This window comes from Pieris napi, chromosome 16 (genome assembly GCF_905475465.1).
Source record: "Pieris napi chromosome 16, ilPieNapi1.2, whole genome shotgun sequence".
In the NCBI taxonomy this organism is placed as follows: Eukaryota; Metazoa; Arthropoda; class Insecta; order Lepidoptera; family Pieridae; genus Pieris; species Pieris napi.
The window spans coordinates 7071486-7089371 of record NC_062249.1 but is presented as its reverse complement, the minus strand read 5'-3'; the positions used below and the strand labels follow the sequence as shown (position 1 = coordinate 7089371).

Sequence of the window (17886 nt, the reverse complement as noted above, 5' to 3'; positions counted from 1 at the left end):
ATATAAAATACAAAATTCTTATTTATAATATTAGTATATGATAGTCCATAAACTTTTTGAAAACAGTTTTAAATGTCGTCGCACGAATTTGATGATACTAAATATGCAGGAGTTTTGGGGGACCTTCATTGGAATCCGTGGATTTTGCTAGAATAGTCTTACAGTGCAAAATTTCCGTTAGAAATCCGTTACTTTTTTCGTTTCATTATTTTCACGTGAATGTGCGTTATTTTATTTGCATTTTTTTAAACTTGCTTTACATACATACTAGACACTGATTTCTTGCGATTATTTTCAGATTTATTGTGATTTATAGATTTTTTGTAAACTTTAAATTTTTTTTTAAATACTTAGACTCGTTTCCGGCAGCAAAAATAAAGGTCCCCCGAGACTCCTGCATAATTAGTATCATCAAATTCGTGCGACGACATTTAAAACCCAACTCAACTTTATAATTTATTTCTTTAACCAGAGTTCTATCGTTAAGGATAATAAGGCTTACACGTTATTTTATGTTGTAAATTATATGTATTCGATCATACAATATCTGTTATGCGGGTAGTTCTATATTACACGGCTGTACATACATTATTTAAACATCTCTTGACTGATCATTCATATAGACTTGCAAAGAAAAATAATTGAAAAGTTCACTTTGTTGTTGTTACACTTTTTATATATTAGGCGAACTCTTTGCTATAATGTTTTTTTTTTGCACACACGTAAAAATTAAGTTACACAATGAATTTATTCCTTTGTACAAAAGCATTTAGCTGCGTACTACTAACTAATCGGTGCTGGTGGTAATATAATCATTTGAAATTATTATATTATACTTATTATTTGTAATAGCATTTATAACACCAATTACAATGAACGGATTATGTTTTGGCCTCATCAGGGAAAAATAAATCTTATGTACAGGGTCCTGTATTCCGTTTGAGTTTTCCTATCTATTAATAAAATCAAGATAAATCTTGTTTTTGTTTTATTTGACTTAATTCAAATGTTTTCTTTATAAAATTATTATATTGACGACCAATAACAAAGGTTTTTTTTTAAGTTTAAAATAAATAATTTAAACAAATATTTACCCAAACGTCACAGTTTTCTCAATAACTTCCACATCTAACTCTTTAACTATTTCCATTATGCATTAATTTTAACTTAATAGAAAATTCACTGAAATTTTAACGATTTTAATATCTTTTTCACTACCATCGTTCACATCGGCTGTTCAACTAAAATACGTCTTTAAATTTTTAATCTACCCCCAAAATATTTGATTTCATTTTCATTACGTTAGTAGAACAAAGGAAGTCTATTTGTGGAAAAATACTCTTGTGGGTCAATTGGTAACGCAAAATGCGCAAACGCATAACGTGTCGGGTAAAAATACCGGCCAAACAAATCGTTTCGGAAGGTAGATAGTAATATTGAGTACTGCGTATTATGTGGGTATTTAATTGCATATTTTAATAAGATAAAACTAAACAATATTGTAAAAATGTATGTTAGTTAGGTTTAATTGTTACGTATATAAAAAATGCTATATTCCACTCGTATGTAGAAAAGTACGGTGTCGTATTTAAATTAAGATAAGGAAATACGGGCAGACATTATAATGCTTTTTTGATGGAAATAAGCAGGCTTTCAAAGTATACATATTTTTTTATAGAACAGGGGGAAATGGGCAAAAGGCCCACCTGATGTTAAGTAATATAGCCCACGGACACTCAATGCCAGAGGGTTCTCGCGAGTGTGTAGACGGTCTTTTACGAATTGGTACGCTCTTTTCTTGACCGACGCTAAGTCGGAATTGGTACAAATACTTCAGTGGATAGCTGCCACATAGTGGTGGTGCAACCCCAATATGTAACACATTAATGACTATATTGTCTGCTAAATAAGTCATTAGTCAAATGTATGATGATGTGATAATATTTATATTCTATTTGAGTTAGTTAATAGAACATAGGACAACTAAGACGTATAACCCCATATATATATTCGAATTGAAGAAATAAACGACTCCGAGGCTTTGCTTATAGCAAAGTTTGAGATAATACTCACTTCCAGTACTCTCCCGCCATTTTATAAAGCCGATAAGGTAGATGCTCGTGGTTCGGTTCCTTATCTAAGAGAGCACTAGCGTCGGCCAATGCTTGTTCTGCGAAGGAGCTGTCTGTTGAACAGGCACTGTAGGTAGGACTTCCAATACGGTACGACCTAGAAAACATAGAAATATAAACAAATATTGTCAATATTTTCATATATATAATGAGAAGAGCGAACCATCAGGCACTATTTATTGTTAATTGAGAACTTTAGGAACCTACATTCCTAAGCTTATAAATTTACAATTTATTATTTCCGTTGGTGATAACACTCGATCAATTTCTAATAATAAGTAATGCGCGTCATGGTTTTGTAATGTAATTAATGTGATAGAGGCAACTGGTATGAGGTGTGTCATTTGAAACACCTCGCCAGATTGTACTCACATAGTAAATTGGAATTATGCCAACAAATTAATAAAAGTCTTGGCAAAGGAAATTTATTTTTTAAATGCAACTCGATTGTCAACAACGTTAGTCTGCTACCCATTGTTGTGTGAAATAAGATGTTTATGTCTGATGAAAAACCAGTTTCGGTGGACACCCTTGGACTTTTGGCAGCTGCGGTACAAGAATTTGTTGATGGTTGAAGGCAGATGTATGAAATTATATTTTTAGCTACCCTTTTTTTCGAATATTGATCAATGGAAAGGCCATGCCAGTTTTGGATAAATATAGATCATTCAAGGGCTACTTCATTGATACGTGTAGATGTTAACGTAAAATTGTAAACACCGTTAGATTGTAATCTATCTCGCGAGATTATAAACTGTCGAAAGATTGTGAACCTCAGCGTACTGCTTACAATTTAACGTATTATTATTCGGTAGATTATACTACACTAACTTAGTTATCATTCAAACTTCTTTGGTCAATTACAGATTAATTTTACTTCCCAACAATTTCATATAACTACCGAATAATAATACGTTAAATTGTAAGCAGTTCGTTGAGGTTGTTACGGTGACATAGACACATTTCTACTTTTACATGAAATATTTAAAATAAATGAGCCCTCTGTGCCTGAAAACCATTGTTACCTATTGAATCTCCAAGTTCATAAATCAACTGTTCGATTCCAAACTTCCATAGAAGCTTTCTTTTTTCTCGTATTAAACACGAAAAAGATCAATAAGGATGAAAGTATTTTTAGAAACAGTTCCGTCGTGGGCTTCCGCACATTTGTGAAAATCAAAGATTTTCAGATATAGAATGTGTGACATGTTTCACACAACAATCTCGCGGTGCTTACAGACTGTTCCATCCTTTTTTATCAGGAGGCAAACAAGCCGAATCTGCATCACCAGGATTCTTACCCGGCTTTTCTCTGGAACACTAAGAATTCATCTATTTTGAAGTGTGATCTTTAACACGTGCGTACTATGCTCACCTGTCATGCGTCAGATTATGCGATATGGGGCTAAGGGTGACGTCAGCGAGCGTTCTGTAGTGACGTGAACTTGAAACACTCTCATACTGGCTGTTGATTTCGTTCTGTTAACATAATACAGATATCAGAATTACATACTAAAATATATTAATGTTCAGCGGGATATCCAAAAGATAGTTTTAATGTCAATGATTTATTTATTGTATTAATAGCAACAAGAATAAAATTAAACACTTAGATGTTTTGGAACTGTACTTGTATAAAAATACTAAAATAATTAAGTAAAAATTTAAGTTTCCTATTGATGCTTGAAGCTTTATATTTCAATCATCTAATAATTATTTTAAAAAATGATTAAACATGCTAAAATTCGCGGGAAAAAAATGCGAAGCAAACACTTCGCTTCGGTGATGTCATTTATAACGGTCAATTTCTTGTTTGAACTGCGCTCTTGTGTGACGATGACTCATTTAATAAAAACGGGTGTCCATTATTCAGTAAGATATGTCTGTAGTACGCTACGTAGAAATAGCTTAAAGATACTTAGGTCGAATCGTAAAATATTCACATGAATTTATTTCAAAATCGATTTTTATATTAATTTATATAACAATACTTGATGTTGAATATTAACGATTTTTCAGTCCGTTTGACAGTTCCACTTTTACACTTAAAAGTAGAAACTGACGAGAGTTTTAAGTATAAACCAAGCTAATAAGAAAAATATTTTCAAATATCTATAATCTCTGGTACAAAAAGCATACACCCAGCATAATGGTAGCGATTAAGGATGTGTATTAATAGATTACAAGAGGAAGTTAATTACGTTCAAGTGTTGAATGCAATGTATAACTTAGTATTAAAGGTTTGTTTCCAATCTACATATTAGAAAAAATTATATATATATGTAATTTGTTTTTGTATATAAGAATACAAGCTACAAACGAACATTTTTGCCTTGGTCTATAAAGATAAAAAAAACATAAGATCTTTCGTATTAATTGAGGTAGCATAAGCGTTGGTAAATATTTACCGTAGATACCAACCCACTCAGGAATGTTAAGTATACGGTTATAGTAATTCATTCATTGACAAAGTCAACATATGTTGCAAGAAGGATTTAATCCAATAAAAATCTAATATATAAAATTATCGTGTCACAATGTTCGTTCCCATACTCCTCCGAAACGGCTCGACCGATTCTTATGAAATTTTCTATGCATATTCAGTAAGTCTGAGGGTGAGATCTATAGTGCGCACTTAGACTTTGCTCAGACTTAACTACAACCATTCTTTACTTTTTTAAAGGATAATAAAGAAGGTATTGCATGAAATGAAACATCAATTTCTGTCTTAGCTTGAGCTTAGCTTAATCTCACCGTTAAAATGTCTATAAATATACTAAATCATAGTTTAACCTTAGTGTTTTTCGTAAGTAAAGTCTGAGCAAAGTCCAAGTGCGCACTATAGATCTCACCCTGAGAATCGGACAACATCTATTTTTCAGCCCAAAATTAGGGTGGTCACACCCCTAATTTTTAAATTTTATTTTTTAGACAAAACTTTTTGTTCTTATTTTTTTAAGCAACAGCATACAAAAATACATACAACCCTTAATTGTCACCCCTCTACGATACACCCCTATTTTTTTATTATAGTAGATAGTTATTTTTATTGAACTAAAAAAATGTTTCCTAGAAATAATATTCATGGCAAAACGACGTTTGTCGGGTCAGCTAGTAAATAGCCTCCCTCTCCCCTCCGGACCGCGGAAGCGCTTGGACGTGTCCACTGTGTTGAGTTTTGTGAGAAATTTAAATCTTAAATTAAAATACTAAATTGAACTATTTGGAGTTTTGTGGTTTTGAACCCGTGCCTCTTCTTGGATAAGCTGTGAAGTGAGCGCTGTTGTTTGCCATTACACCAAACGGTTGAGTGCCGGCGAGTCGAAATTCTACATCATATTCGGCTAATGACGTAAGTTAGACTACGACGCTTGTGATTTGCTACGGTACTACAAAGCTGTTATACCTGCTACGATCAACTGGTGCGATTGTCTATTGTTGCTTTGCGATATTGAACTCTGGGTTCATTGAAGATATGCCCAATATCCAACGCTCACCCCCTCGTAACACTTCTGTGATGTCTTGTTCCCGATCGGAGTCTGATCTTTCGAAGTCTCCGATGACGAGTGCGGGCTGTATTGCCAAGGGTGACACCAATATAACAACGCGCTCCAAGCGACAACGAATGGAGACCTCTTCCCCGAATGCTCATTCTAGTTCCGAAAGTAGCGACTTAAGAGCGGATGTCCTGAAAATGCTTTCTGAATGGAGAGAGGATCAAGAACGAAACCTACGTGAATGGAAGTCCACTCTAAATGACACCTTAAACAAATTATTTTCTGAATTATCCAATATAAAAACTGAATTCCAGGAAATAAAGAAGTCTAACTCAGAAATAGAAAAAGGAATAGAATTTATTAACAAGTTTCAGGAGGAGACCAATGACAGAGTAAAGGAAATTGAAACTAACCAAAAAAATAATAATAATGCCATAAAAAACTTAGAATCGCATATCCAGGATATACAGTTTCGTACAAGAGATGCAACTCTGGAGATTCGCAATATCCCGATTTCTGAAAACGAAAAGTTTGACAACTTACTCTCGACCCTTTCTGTCATCGGCAAAGCTGTGGATGTCGATATAAATAGGAGTGATGTACGTGACTTGTATCGGCTGCCGGGTAGACCAGGAGTATCAAGACCTGTTGTTGTTGAATTTACGAGTGTTAATGCTAAAAATGATTTATTGACTAAGCTGCGAAACTTTAACAAAGGAAGGCCGGTTTCTGAGAAGCTCAATACTCATACTATCGGTTTGCCAGGAATAAAGACTCCACTTTACATTGACGAACATCTAGGTCCATCTCAAAGAAAACTTATGTTTGAAACCCGTCAATTTGCCAAGAAACATAACTACTCGTGCTGGCATTCAAATGGAAGAATACTTTTGCGTAAGGATTCGACTGGTAGACCGATTTTAATCCAATCAGAAAAATGCTTATCTCAGCTGGCAAAGGAATCATGACTCATTGCATGTAACTGCTTTCTCATTAACCTATATTGCCAATTAACTGTATATTGTTATTTATTTCTATTGATTTACTTTAGTCTTGCTAGTAATAAAATTACCTTAGTCAATTTTTTCACATTAAGTTCTCGTTTAGTCTATAATGTATTTTCGTTTGAATTTGTATTTGCTCTTACACTTATTTTAACCTATATTCACACACTCACTGAAATTATACATCACTTGCACTCAATATATGAAATGAAATGAAATGAAATAGTTTATTCTTGCAAGTAGGACTATATAAATCACTTTTACAATGTCATCCTAAACTAGATGAAGTCGACATTTCCTAACTGACTGCCCTGAGAAGAAATGTCGAAACAAACTCGGGGGTCTTAGTCTCTTTTATAATCCAGATAATACAATAATAAATTAATAAATTGGTGTAAACAAATGCAGAGTATTTACTGGACTGGTCTTTGGAAGAAAGAACCAGATCGATCTGAGCAAGCCTGTGCCAGCAGACGGCTAGCATGCCCCGAATAGCTCATGCAGCTCAACCATTTTTAAGGGAGCTGCACAACCCGGTACACAACAATACCGCCAGTGGCACCATAAAAATATGTGGGGCAACAACTCACTCAGATCGCCAGCCCAAAATAACTATAGACTAAAATGTATCAAATTATAAATCAAGCAAAAGAGTTTATGATATACCCGCATAATGTTTACACTTACAATGGATACAAAATGTATTTTTAAGGTGTACCTTAAAGCAAGGAAAAAATAATGAAATTGAAAAATATAATCGAAATATAATCATTATTCACTTGGCATGTCAAAGTGTAAAATATTGTATGCAAAAGCACAAAACATGTCAGTAATATAGAAAAAAAAAAAATGTAAAAAAATGAATATGCACTAAGCACAAACATGTCAATAGAATAAAATAAAATGCATATGCAAAAGCACAAGACATGTCAGATTGTAAATATGTACAACATGCAAAAAAAAAAAAAAAGGAAGTGAAAGACAGCTTACAAAAACACAAGCGATAGCTGTATAAGCGAGCAGCTCAATCCCAGGCGTTTCTATCATTTAAATAATCGGATATCCTGTAATATCCTTTAGTTAATAATTTTGATTTAATAAAAAATTTAAATTTCTTAAGGGGAAGTTTACGAACATCCATAGGAAGTTTATTGTAAAAGCGTATACATTGACCCATGAACGAGTTGCTTATTCTATGAAGGCGAGTAGCATGAACTGTTAAATTATTTTTGTTCCTAGTATTTCGAGAGTGAAGATCAGACAATTTGACAAAATCCGGTTCGTTTTTGTAAACATAAAGTAAATTTTCAAAAATATATTGTGAAGTTACAGTCAGAATGTTTATCTCTTTGAATTTCTCTCGGAGAGAAACTCTAGGACCTAACTTATATATAGCGCGGACAGCCCTTTTTTGTAATAAGAAGATTGTATTAATATCCGCACAGTTTCCCCAAAGGAGAATGCCGTACGTCATCAAGCTATGAAAATAACTGAAATAAACAATTCTGGCAGTATCCACATCAGTAATTTGTCTAATTTTCCTTACAGCATAAGCAGCTGAACTGAGCCTTCCAGACAATTTGTTAATGTGTGGGCCCCACTGTAGTTTGGCGTCAACAGTAATGCCAAGAAAAACAGTTGACTCAACAGGGTCCAACTCTACTCCATTCAGTTGTACATTGGTGCTTAACTGCCTCACATTAGGCGTAGAAAATTTTATTAATTTAGTTTTACTTGAGTTCAAAAGCAGATTATTAACATTAAACCAATGGACAACCTTAGATAGTGCCAAATTAACTTGGTCAAAATTTTCAAGTTGACGCTTAACTTTAAAAACAAGCGAAGTGTCATCCGCAAATAATAGGATTTTGTGATCATCCCTTACACAAAAAGGTAAATCATTGATATAGATAAGGAATAAGAAAGGACCTAGAATTGAACCCTGCGGAACACCCATAGTTACCACAGATCCTTTTGATTGTTTGCCATTAATATCTACACTTTGTATTCTATTGTCTAAATATGAACTGAGAAGTCTAAGAGCCTTATTTCTAATGCCATAGTGGTGTAGTTTCTTGATAAGTGTGTCATGGCAAACACAGTCAAAAGCTTTGGACAAGTCACAGAATATGCCTAAAGCATCCTGTGAATTCTCCCAAGCCTCGAATACATTTTTGAGTAGTTCCACACCTGCATCAGCAGTAGACCGACCCTTAGTAAATCCAAATTGTTTGGAGTGAAAAAGATTCTGTCTGTTAAAATGCTTTAGCATTTGCTTTAAAATTATTTTCTCAAAAATTTTGCTCAGTGTAGGCAAAATTGAGATAGGGCGAAAATTCGTAGGATCGGTTGTACTACCAGATTTGAAGAGTGGAATCACCTTGCTTAACTTCATTAAGTCCGGAAACACACCAGATGCGACACAAGAGTTGAACACAATTGCCAGAAATGGGGAAATACATTCAATTATTGAGGATATTATTTGAACTGACAACCCCCAAAGATCGGTGGACTTTTTTACTTCCAAATCTTTAAATGCATCTAGAATGTCCTTAGCACTAACAACTGTAAATTCAAAACTTGTCCCACATTCTGCGACACAGTCTTTAAGTATGTTGTATGCGGAGCCGGAAGATGACAACAAAGTTTGAGTTGTTAATACAGGAATATTAGTGAAAAAAGATTCAAACTCGGTTGCCACCTCCAAATCCGCCCTAACATCTATATCATTAATTTTAAGATGAAAATCATTATTCTTGACTGTGGTTCTTCCTATTTCAGAATTAATAATATTCCAAGTAGTTTTAATTTTGTTTGCAGAAGATCGTATTTTGTTTTTAATGTGTAAAGATTTTGCGGCAGCACAGGCTCTCTTAAAAGTCTTAGAGTAATTTTTAACATACTCCCTAAACCTTTCACTATGATCATGGTTCCTTTCATTATATAATTCAAATAATCTTATTCTGCTTTTAAAAATACCTGGTGTTGCCCAGTCACTAAACAAAACTCGATCACTAACAGAAACTGATCTAGATGTAAAAACCTTCTTAAACTGAGAATTAATCATGTTAAATAATGAAGAGTAAGCTTGGTCAGGGTTATTGTGATAAGGCAAACCAGGCAGTTTTTCATTTAAATTATTTTTAAAAAGTTCTAAACGATAACTGGTTACTGGAACAAAATTAACATTTTTTCGATTTGCTTTAACAATGTCTCTAGTAAATGAAACCAACTGGCCACAGTGATCTGAATCTAACAGATTAATAATTGAGTAGAAAGTTGGCTTCACATTTGTAAAAACATTGTCAATACAAGTGGCACTGGTGGCAGTTATTCTAGTTGGCTCAAGGAAAATATTATATAAATTATATGATTTCAATAAGATTAAAAATCTATTAACAATACTAGATTTATCTAATAAGTTAATATTAAAGTCTCCACAGACGGCAACTGTTTTATTAGTATTAGATATTTTTATTAATACATCTTCTAGGATTTTTTCAAAAGTATCGTATAAAGTACTAGGGGGCCTGTATACACTCAATACAATGAACTGCTCAAGCTCAATACATGCTATCTCAGCAACTCGCTCAACAGACAGGCTCACTATGTCGGTACGTTCTTTAAATTTAAGATTATTCCGAGCAATAATTAAAGAGCCTCCACGTATTAAATTAACTCTGCTGAACGAGCTGGCTACCAGATGATTGTTGAAGCTAAACATGAACTGGTGGTCCTTTAACCAATGTTCAGTAATACATAAGATATCAATCTTATTGCAGTTCATGAACAACTCCAACTCCAATTCTTTACCCATCAAACCCTGAATATTCTGATGTGCTAAATTTAAAATATGCTTATTATTGATTTTATTATTGACATTTAAGGAGTTTGATGGATCTCCTAATAAACAACTATGACTAGAACTATTGCCAGAGATCACCTCTTTTGTCTTAAAATCTAATTTAAATAATTACTTGGAACAAATTCCAAGGTATCTTGAGAAAAGGTACTATTATCTATCTGCTCAATAGGAGCAGATTGGTTAGCCAAACATTTGGCTTCGTTTAAAATACAATATGATAGCGAATTTGCTACTTGTCCAATATAATAATTACAAAGATAATAGTTATCTTTTGTCAAAAAGTAATTATAACTAATGATGACATTAGTGTCAATAAATTCAAATTGTTTATTATACAGTGTCATTGTATGAATTTTATTATTGCATCTGTACCTAGCATGAAGTTTTATAGTATACAAAGTATACAAAGTAGTAGTAAGTATACAAAGTGTACTCATAGAAAGAATGTAACTGTTAACAACAATCTCAGTCTGTTTTCGTGCCGTGTGTATGTGTATTGTGTTGGTCTCATTTGTGTGGCGTTGTCCCCGGGATTGTGGAATCCTCGTAGGGTTGTGCTGTACCGCGTGCCTTTTTGTCTTACCATAGTTGCGGACTCAATAAATAAAATTCGATAAAACTAATGCAATTATAAATGATATCGATAAACTTGATGTTGCACAATCTTCTCTTTGTGACATAGAGGACTGCCAGAGACTTATGAACTGCCCGAATAAGTGTCTAAAAATTATCCATCAAAACATTCGTAGTATAAATCGTAACTTTTCTGATTTTCAAACCTTATTGTTTAGATCCAGGACTGATTGGGACTTAATAATCTTAACGGAATGTTGGCTGCATAATAATCGTAACTTACCATCTCTTGAGGGATACAACTCTGCTCTAACCGAGAAAAACTTCACACAGAATGAAGGAGTTGTAGTATTTTACAAAAAACATGTGAAATTAGTTATATCCGAGCCTGACCTTTGTGATGCCAACTGTCTACTGATTAACCTTGAGGATAATGTAACACTAATTGCAGTATATAGACCACCTGGTTACAAAGATGTTCAACGGTTTTTGGTATCTCTTGACAAACTTCTTTCTGAGATTAGTAGTACTCATAAAGTTCTGATAGGTGATATCAATATTGATATATTGGATAACAATAAGGATGTTAATTCTTCAACGTATTTGAATATGTTGGCTTCTCACGGTTTATTGCCAGCCCACATATTTCCAACTCATGGCAGGACTTGTCTTGACCATGTAATACTAAAATGTTCTTATCGCGTCTTTTGTTATGTTGCTGAAACCTCAGTCACGGATCACGACACTTTAATTCTGAAACTTGAACGTAGCACTACGACTGACAAATACTCTTCTCTGAAAAAGATTGATTACCCGTCTTTGGACGATGCTATGAAGAACTTAAATCTAAGCCTTGTATATAAAATGACTGATCCCAATGATGCAACAGCATTTCTTCTGACTGCGCTTGACACTGTAATTAAAGCAAATACGAAAACTTTAACCATCCCAAATCGTAAAAGGATCAAGAGGCCTTGGATGACTGCAGGTCTACTAAGATGTGTAAAGCATCGTGACAAACTACATCAAAAATCAAGAAAAAATCCCAGTAACGAAATATTAACGTTAACTTACAAGAGGTATAGAAATTTTTGCAACTCACTTTTAAAAAATATTAAAAATACTTATGAGAGCAACCGCCTACTTAAAGCTGCTAAGACTAATACAAAAGTTCTCTGGGACACTATCAAACAACTAACCTACTCTAACAATACAACTAGCACTGCACTTGAATTGGTCTCTCCACTGGACCCGATGGTCTCAGTCAACAACATTAATAAATATTTCGTTTCTATCGGGAAAGATATTGCCGAAAAAGCATATTCTAATAGCTCTTATAAAAAACCATCAATCAATCCTACACTGTCCTCATTCGTCATGCTACCTACTGATGAAGTTGAAGTTCAATCTCTTATCTTGCAACTGAAGAAGGACGGTGCTGCGGGCAGAGATAATATTTCTGGAGCCTTTCTCAAACGTTATCATGAAATCTTAGTCCCTCCACTTACATATATATTTAATTTGATTCTTTCTACAGGGATCTTTCCGGACCTATTCAAGCTAGCTGAAGTAATTCCGGTTTATAAAGGTGGTAATAGAGATTGTGTCGGTAACTACCGACCTATTTCTAAACTATCTACGCTATCCAAAATCATTGAGAAATTGATAAACAAACGCCTCATCGATTATTTAGAAAGTAATAACCTACTCTCCAGCTCGCAGTTTGGATTCAGACCGGGTTCATCAACAAGCGACGCAGTTCATCAATTAACTGATCATATTGTTACAAAACTAGATAAGAAAAATAAAATTTTAGCTGTATTTTTGGACATTGCAAAAGCTTTTGACGCGGTCGCTGGTCCTATTCTGCTGGATAAATTGGAGGCTTTGGGTATTCGTGGTTTGCAGCTTAAACTATTTGAAAGCTACTTGAGTGATAGACAGCAAAGAGTAAGGGTGGGCAACATTGTTAGTGACGATTTGCCGATACGCTATGGTGTGCCACAGGGTAGTGTTTTAGGTCCGACACTGTTTCTGGCATTTATCAATGATCTTTGTGACCTCCAGTTACAAAATGGTAAAATAATAACATTTGCAGATGATACTGCACTTGTGTTTCATGGTGATAGCTGGAAAGATACTGTCGACATTGCTCAAAGAGGATTCGACGTTGTTAACAAATGGCTCAGAATGAATGCCCTAACTATCAATGTCAATAAAACTAAATGTATACCGTTCTATATAAAAACTCCTGGTTCTAGTACTAACCTTGGTTTAACTGCTCATGTATGTTCTGATACTGATTCTTGTGACTGTCAAAAGATCTTTGTTGCCAACAATACTAAGTATTTAGGTGTCGTTGTTGATAGCACGCTAAATTTTAACTACCACATTGACCTGCTACTATCGCGAACTCGGAAACTTATCTTCACCTTTAAGAATCTCCGTAATATTGCTGAAAAATCGATAATTAAAGTGGTTTATCAATCCCTCTGCCAATCCGTTTTAAGCTATTGTGTTACTGTCTGGGGAGGGGCTTGTAAAACTAATCTTATAAAACTGGAGAGGGCTCAGCGTGCGTTATTGAAAGTAAGTTATTCTAAACCATTTTTTTACCCTACCAAAGATCTATATCTTTTATCTGACGTGTTGAGTGTTCGTCAACTATTTATACTGAACACTGTGCTCAAACAACACTCCATAACTCGCTATGATCCTTCTTTGAATGACAACAAACGATGCAAATATAAAGTCTGCACCTCAGATACCCGTTGGTCCACAGCTTTCTCAGGAAGGTTTTTTGGTTTTATGGGCTGTCACCTATATAACAAGATAAACAGGTTGATCAACATATATCCGCTTACTAAATATGAGTGTAAAAAAGCTACAGTCAAATGGCTTAAAAATCTAGACTACGAGGGGACTGAGAAGTTGTTAGTAGTCCTCAGCTAATACCTAACACTAACACGTTATGTATACGAGTACATAGGTACACTATCACCCATGCTCATATATGCTTCACTAAGACATATATACACTAAGTCATAAATTCACTAACACATACATACATTAACACTTACATACACTAAACCATACATGCACCATCACATACACCCACTTAAATGTGAGTATATTTGTAATATTTGTAATAGTTTCTCGATCAAATTGATGTACCTACTTAAATTCCATTCGGTCCGGATGCGGAGGGACTGGCAATCTGTAATACAGGTATCCTAGTACAGTCGCCAGTCTCTCACACAGATTTTGCCTGTTAATGCTGAAATTTGTATTTTGTGTCTGTATTTTTTTTGTGTGAGAGAAAACAAATAAATATTTTATTATTATTATTATTAATCAAATAAAGTTCTATAGTCGGGCGTTATATATAATTTTACTTTATATGTGATCTTCTGTACATCTCTTATCCCAAAACAATGACTTTTATTTCAACGGTTTCCCAGGAACCGTTACATGCCACATCAACCATCAAGAGTATGCATTGTTCACATACTACAAACTAGACAAAATGTTTATAAAAAATTTCATCGCCCGTTAGTGAAATTTCGACACACAGTGTTAAAAACTCATAAAACTATGTGGTTTTGATGCAATATCTGTTACGAAATCTTTTGAGGTATAAGTAGAATATACAATAACGATAAATTATTGTCCATTCGATATTTTAACCGCAGAGGCATGGCTGTAGTTTGGCTGTAGTAGTTGTCAAGTTACATTGTGATCTATGGTAACCTTTCTAAACCAGAGTGCAACGATCTTGTTCAACATTATAGCTAATATTATGTCGTCTTGCTTCGTTTATATAACACTGAACTAAATATTTTTATAAGTATTAGACATTTAAATATTAGTTTTATATGAAACAAAGAGTGCATTTATAATAGTTAATAATATAAAGCAATAAAGTAGTACGCATAGTATGTTTTTAAATCGAAATTGAAATGTGTTTCCTGTAAAAAAATTGCGCTCAATTTATAATCGTTCGTTAAGAGTTAAGGGTTATTTACTGAAGGTTTAAGTAGTCATATTAAAAGTTGAAGTATTAAAGTTAATTAATTATCTAATCCTTAGCTTAAGTTACATTGTGCTACATATGTATCATCTACAGAAATAAGTATATGGCTATAGTCATATACATTATTTTATGTCATGTCTATAATTGTAATAATTAATTCATAAGAGATAATGAACAAGTCTCAGTGCGGCTATCAATCTACTGCGTTGTGGCTACAAAAAACTATAAAAAATTCAAATACATAGTCTAACAGTCACCTTTAAAGAATGCACAAACATATTGAAACTAAATTCCAATGGTCATAATTGCTACTAAATGTATTTAATTACACAAACAAGTCCCACCCGATTCACAGGAATCACTAATGCTATACAAAACCGACCTTGTACCGAAACATATCGACTAAAAGCGTGCGCTTTCCTTCACTCATCACTATAGCAACTGACGTACCTTTGATCCTTCAAGTAAAAATAAAACTGGGTCAAGATTCGTACAGTTTGGTAATGATCAAAAATTCACTATAAAACTGCGACTACACTCAACTGTTGCTTAGAAATAATGTCCATATGCGGCCGAGTGATTTAAAAATAACCCGAGTGGGAGATCGAAGCTATATTCGGTCTTTTCCTGCACATATTTTCCTGCCTGCTATACGCAAAATATCTAGTGTTAATATATTCATTACTGAGTATGGCTACTTATTCTTCTATGAATACAAACAAAATCCCCTGAAAATCTAGACCTGCTTTAACCAACTGAGCATCAAACAAAAAAAGAAAACTAAAGCCAAACTTCCCGTCAAAGATATCTAAGAACGTGTTTCAAAATCGTACCTTGACCTGAGCTAATTTACTCTAGTTTTGACATATTTTGAAAAATATTTCCCGAACGTTTACTAGTTTAAAAGTAAAAGTAAAAAGTGTTTGAATGTTTAAAATGTGATCTATTATCTACACAAACAAAAACCAATAGATAAGAGTATAATTGATTACAATTCCAATATCCGTTGAAGCTAAGTAATTTAAATTCGAACAAAGGTGATTGAAGGCCACCTCACACTGAAAATATTATTTAGTAGCATTACTTTTTACATTTGAAGAAACAGATGACAATCGAAAATATCTGCTGTAGATAGGAAAGGATATTACAGCTGCCAATAATAATACTCTTACTGAAAGCGGTTGAATCCCTTAACTCTTAAGTACGACCGATTTCTTAACCACATGGTTAGTTTAGATTGAATATGAAATAACACACTCGTTATCAGACCACAAATACGATTTGGACTTAAATGGGTAACTTATAAGGGTCACTTTCATTTAATTGGGTTTTTAAGTAAGCAAATTTGTTAGTGGGCGTCTGTTAGATTCAATATCTGAATTGATATTTATGGTAAAGCATAATTGTTATGGAGATATTGTTTGATTTTACTTTACATAACTTGAAGTGAAAGCTATTTCAAACTAAAAATGATAGTTTACGTTACAACAATAATAATGCGGTTATATGCATGGATTGTCGTTTTTTTTTTAATAGATCACGGGGCAAACGGGCAGGAGGCTCATCTGATGTTAAGTGATACCGCCGCCCATGGACACTCTCAATGCCAGAGGGCTCGCGAGTGCATTGCCGGCTTTTTAAGAATTGGTACGCTCTTTTTTTTTAAAGACTAAGTCAAATTGGTTCGGAAATACTTCAGTGGGCAGCTGGTTCCACAAAGTGGTGGTGCTCGGCAAAAACTGCCTTGAAAAAGGCTCAGTTGTGGAACGGTTTTGTAGAATATTTGAAGATATGTTTTATTAAAAATTACATATTTTCATGTAACTATTTAAAGATCGTTTATTATCGTAACTTTTTAAATTAAGAAATTGTTTTGACTCGACAAGTAGCTTAGATAACTGTCTAAAACTCGTATCCAACAACAGAAAAAACACATTTTTCATTCCAAAACTAAAGCCTGCGAACACATATTTCTATCCTTAGGGCATTGAATGTAATTAATATTCTACGCACTTCAGCTTGTCTATGAGAACCGTAACAAAACCGTTCTATACATACACATTAGCTTAGTTACACAACAATCGTTAAATACGGACCGTAATTCGTAAATATTTATCGAGACTTATTTACAATACTGTGTATGAAGATCCGTAACCCAATGGGGCGTAGGCTAGGACACATTTTACCGTCTATTTCATTGGCTTGAGCCTGTGTCTGACATGTCGGTTTGCTCACTATGCTTTTCTTGCCGAGCATGTGTTAATAGTAGTAGTAGTAGTACTAGTGTAGTGTAGTAATAGTGGTTAGTACCCCTGACTGCGAATCCATGGGTCCCGGGTTCGATCCCCGGCTGAGGCGAACATCGATGTGGATGAGCATTTGGTGTTGTTCTTAGGTCTTGGGTGTTTAAATATGTATTTATATGTATATATATCTATAATATGTATGTATATCCGTTGCCTAGTACCCATAACACAAGCTTCACCAGCTTAGCATGGGACTAGGTCAATTGGTGTGAATTGTCTTTAAACAAAAAAAAAAATAGTTTAAAAGCTACTTAGCCAACACATATTATATTATACTAAGCACGCTAAGAGGTAAATTATAGTATTAACGACTCAATGAATTCACATCTACGACTTATAAGGACATCGGCGAATAATATGCAGTTTTATTGACATTAACCTTGAATAGTATATCAAGTTACCAGATGCTATTAAAGCACCTGCTTGTTTAATTTTGTTTTGTTACAATTTTTGCTGAGTAAACGACCTAGTTATGT

The 17886-nt window shown here is 34.0% G+C and overlaps 1 protein-coding gene across 3 annotated transcripts in view; it reads right to left on the bottom strand.

Annotated features, from left to right (window-relative positions):
* The window catches only part of LOC125057405 (klaroid protein-like), a 32795-nt gene that overhangs the window by 12251 nt on the left and 2658 nt on the right, over nt 1-17886 (bottom strand). Inside the window, exons 3-4 of one of the 3 annotated variants that reach the window (XM_047661082.1) lie at nt 3508-3611; nt 2074-2229 (exon numbers count right to left, since the gene is read on the bottom strand). In XM_047661082.1, coding sequence (XP_047517038.1) covers nt 2074-2229; nt 3508-3611 — 260 coding nt within the window. Of the gene's footprint in view, nt 1-1094; nt 1248-2073; nt 2230-2504; nt 2630-3507; nt 3612-17886 lie in introns of those variants that run through there. The other 2 variants (XM_047661083.1, XM_047661084.1) reach the window with 2 other exon arrangements.